General features: G+C 37.1%; 1 protein-coding gene across 3 annotated transcripts in view; it reads right to left on the bottom strand.

Moving 5' to 3' along the window:
* LOC106465781 (TOG array regulator of axonemal microtubules protein 2-like) overlaps positions 1-4,530 on the bottom strand; it is a 42,502-nt gene that overhangs the window by 5,270 nt on the left and 32,702 nt on the right. For all 3 annotated transcript variants that reach the window (XM_022393718.1, XM_013926016.2, XM_022393717.1), the window contains 2 exons: positions 2,814-2,962; positions 182-340 (listed from right to left, as the gene is read on the bottom strand). In XM_022393718.1, the coding sequence (XP_022249426.1) occupies positions 182-340; positions 2,814-2,962 (308 nt within the window). The remainder of the gene's footprint in view (positions 1-181; positions 341-2,813; positions 2,963-4,530) is intronic.

Below are 4,530 nucleotides of genomic sequence, written 5' to 3'. Positions count from 1 at the left end.
GCTAACGGTGACCTATCCATTACAAACGACAGCATAACATCACAGAAACTAAGACTCTTATAAGGGAATAGAAATATGTCTTGATATACCTAGCTAACGGTGACCTATCCATTACAAACGACAGCATAACATCACAGAAACTAAGACTCTTATAAGGGAATAGAAATGTGTCTTGATATACCTAGCTAACGGTGACCTATCCATTACAAACTGGGCAGTGGCCGATATGACCTTTTCAGCCACGTCTTTACAGCCTGTCATACATCTCGATGGTCCCAGTTTTTCCACTGTCATTGACAGGAATTCTGCAGTTGTTCCCCGAACAGCAGCATTTCTATGGCTAAATAAATCAAGTAAAATCAATTTTATCTTTGCTTTGCTCTTTTAGGAGCTCTTTAACAGAGAAACATAATGATAATTTATGTGCTAGTAACATTCTCAAAACATTATATATATAAAAGAAGTATCTTGGAAACTTCTAATATAATAAATATGTGTTTGCTTAATACAAAGTAAAATAGTCTGATACACACAATTTTCACAACCTTAATTAATAATCATTAGATAAAGCAAGTTTATTTGTTTGTAGTTAAGCACAAAGCTACACAATGGGCTATCTGTGCTGTGCCCATAACGGGTATCGAAACCAGGTTTTTAGCGTTATAAGTCCGCAAATATAGCGCTTAGCCACTGGGGGGGAAGGGGTGATTGGGCGGGTGGGAGGCTTCAAGTCTAAAATGTAAATTACAGAACACGTGCAAAAAATTACAGTGATAGAACACGTGCAAAAAATACACATGAGGAGTAATTACGTCACGAAAGACGAAAAATGGAAAAGTAATTCAAAGAGGAAGGAGAGGAAAAATTAAAACAAATTTATAGTAAATAAATATAGTGTCTTCCATTATAATGTTTGATTTTTACTTTTAACTAAAAAAAAAGTTGCTTTAATTTTTCGTCAGTTGGTGATATTTTCTGTTTCCAGAAAAAAAAATGATTATGATTGTACATAAGTCGAAACTAGGACGAGGCTTTTAAAGACACTTCTAATATTGTTCAAAGCTGTCAATCACTGTCGAAAATTAAATACTTTATAACTCAATTAACCTAATTTTATTTCTGGGAAAACAAACTGGTCTTTTACATCTATTTCAGAATCTTTAACCAAATTAAAACAACATTTACTTAAATAATCTAAAAAAACAAGTTTAAGAGTAAATGATATAACAAAGTGGAGAACTTTCAGAACCTATGTATTCTGGCTTGGTGGTTAGGGCACTCGACTCGTAACTCGAGTATCGCGGGTTCGAATCTTGTCCCCAAACATTTTCAGCCGTGATAAATCGCACTATTCATAAAGAGCAGTCGGTACTTCAAAATTAGGGATGGCTAGCCCTCGAGTAGCTTTGCAGGTAATTCTATTATATTGTTATCTCTACCAAGTTAGAATAGAAATTACATTTTCCGATAAAATGGTATATTTTAATCCCAACTTGAAAACTGAGAGTCCGGTGTGGCTTAGTGTTAGACTATGATTCTGGGGGATCATGGTTCACAAAAAAGTATTGGTATCAGTCAAATCCCATTATATGGTAAGATAAAACTAACCCAAAATTGTTGGTGGGTGTTGTTAACCACCTGCCTTTCCTCTAGTCAATCAACTTAAAAATTAGGGTTTGGTTTGAATTTCGCCCAAAGCTACACGAGGGCGATCTGCGCTAGCCGTCCCTAATTGAGTAGTGAAAGACTAGAGGGAAGGCAGCTAATCAACACCACCCACCGCTAACTCTTGGGCTACTCTTTTACCAACGAATAGTAGGATTGACCGTCACATTATAACGCTCCCACAGCTGAAAGGGCATGCATGGTTGGTGGGACGAGGATTCGAACCCGCGACCCCACAAGTTGCGAGTAGAGCGCCCTAACCACCTGGACATGCCAGGCCACACACACACACAAAACTAAATCAGGGACGGCTATGCATTTAAAAACTCTAGAACAAATACTTTTACTTGTAAGAAAAACGATGTTTTACTATTCTCAAACCTCTGATTACGGTCATGGGAAGAATTGAAGTTGCTGTATAACCTTGAATGTCTGAAATGTATTATCTTTTAATAAGATGGCCGAACGCGACCAAGTGTTTAGCGTGTCGGACTGTCGATTTGTGATCCCATGGTTTGTGTCCCGTTACCACAGAAAAAGAAATCGCGCTCCACAATTTGGAGCCGTGGGTGCGTTATAAAAATGACAGTCAACTCCCGCTTTTCGGTCTGACAAGCGTAGTCAAAGTGTCGGCGATAGACGGTGTTAATTAGTTGCCTTCCCTGTTACTTCAAAATTGGGGACGACAAGCTGATAGTCCTCGTTTAGCTTTGCGAAAAATTCAAAAAATAAAAACCTATTCTGAAGGACATTAATTTACTCAGCGGTAGACTTAATATTGTAATGGGTTGATTTTAAGTATAAAAGAAATTGTCAATGAAATTTATAAATTTGTTTTACATGCGTGTTGTCAAACGACAGTTTTAATTTTATACGTGTTGAAACTCTGTTCAGTCTACTTTTTTTGCCTTATGGTGATGACAGGTTGACTTTGCAAAACATTCAGTAATCTTCACTTTGTTTTTATTATATAACTAAACGTTTAACTTTCTTTTACATGACAAGTTTTCTTCAAATTTATTTTACAATACTAGTTTATCAGTCTATGCTGTCAGTTGACTGATGATTTTCTAAATTTAGTTTTATATCAATAAATAAAATTTATAAATCTTCCCCATGTAAAATGCTCAACAAAAACATCAACCAACCTAGCTCCACCATCCACAATGGCCAAAGCTGCTTTCTGCAGTGACACTCCATCCACCAGATGCTTCAATGTCTTCCCTATGTCTTCCCGAATAAAACCGGCATTTTCTCCTGATTTGTGGAGGAGCGTTTTGGTAATGAGATCTAAGTCCTAGCGTGAAGAAAACAAAAACGGATGAGATCGCAATAAATGGATTAATAAATATATTTAAATTTAAACCTAGTTTTTAGTCAGCACAAATTTCTGTCAGAGTGTGGTTATTATGTTTATCGGAATATTCTATCATAGCTGCCCCCCAGTGGCACAGCGGTATGTCTGCGGACTTACAACGCTAGAAACCGGGTTTCGATACCCATGGTGGGCAGAGCACAGATAGCCCTTGTGTAGCTTTGTGCATAACAAACAAACAAACTATCATAGCTATTGCCTAAAATAAAACAAAAATTATACACGTGTTTCTCCGACAATAATTATAAATTATTTGTTACACCAACGTACCATCATAGGGTGTCCACACAAGATCAAGCACAGACATTGGCTTATAACGTAAATAGCCCAATACCTTATTTTAGATCGACGTAACAATTAAAAGAGCTGAGGAGGAGAAATCAAATTTATCGTACTATACTGAAAGACACTACTAGCGAAAAACAACAACAGCAATTATTAACAGTTTTGTTTGAAATACAAAGAACGAGAATTGACTCTACAATTTCGTTTTCGTTCATTTCAAATGTATAAATAAGAGGAAAATCAAGAAGGTCAGTGGAAAGTGAACTCAAATAAAGGTTTTTTTTCAGTACCATATTACACCATAACGCTAAAAGCCCCCAGGGGCACAGCGGTATGTCTGCGGACTTACAACGCTAGCATCCGGGGTTCGATACCCGTGGTGGGCAGAGTACAGATAGCCCATTGTGTAGCTTTGTGCTTAACAACGAATATCAAACATATGCTCCATTCCAATTACATAAAAAACGTGTACAAAAGAAGTTGTAAAAAAAAATTTCTAGCTGTCTTTACACCTGAAGAAGAAATGCCCACCTGTTAAGAGTGCTTAGGGTTTTATAATGTGTTTGTTTTTTAAGGTGATTTACCAAACTTTTCTTATCCTGTGCGTTTATTACTTTCGTGCACATACTTTCCGGGTGTGCTTATTCCTATTGAAACAAACAGACGAAACTCTGTTAATTATTGTCATCTACAATACTGATATAATTATAGCTCAGATATTTATAACATTTTCTATCAGTAATATTGTTTAACGAGAATTTGTCATTGTTAAATTGCACTGTAGTATTTAACGCCAAAGCAAGAGAAGTATAAATACTCTTATAGGGTAACGTGTGTGATTTAAATGCCAGGGTTAAGCGTGTCACAAAGGGTAGCGTGTCGGACTTTCGAGCTGAGGATCCTTGGTTCGCATCCCGTTGTCTAAAAAAATCGCGCTCCATACTTTTGGGTCATAGGTGCGTTATAAAAGTGACGGTCAATTCCCATTTTCCGTTCTTACAAGAGTAGCTCAAACGTTTGAAGTGGGTGATGTTGACTAAATGACTTCCCTCTATTAGATCACTTCAAAATTAGAGACGGCTAGCGCAGATATCCCTAGTGTGGTGTGAATATCAAGAGCAGGTATCCTTAGTGTGGTGTGAATACCAAGAGCAGGACTTCCCAACCCAACTCCATAATCTTGTGTTGTGTCAAACGTGCCACAT

The sequence above is a fragment of the Limulus polyphemus genome, unplaced genomic scaffold (assembly GCF_000517525.1).
Source record: "Limulus polyphemus unplaced genomic scaffold, Limulus_polyphemus-2.1.2 Scaffold2049, whole genome shotgun sequence".
Taxonomy (NCBI): Eukaryota; Metazoa; Arthropoda; class Merostomata; order Xiphosura; family Limulidae; genus Limulus; species Limulus polyphemus.
The sequence above is the reverse complement of the archived record's forward strand: the minus strand, read 5'-3'. Positions and strand labels throughout refer to the sequence as shown.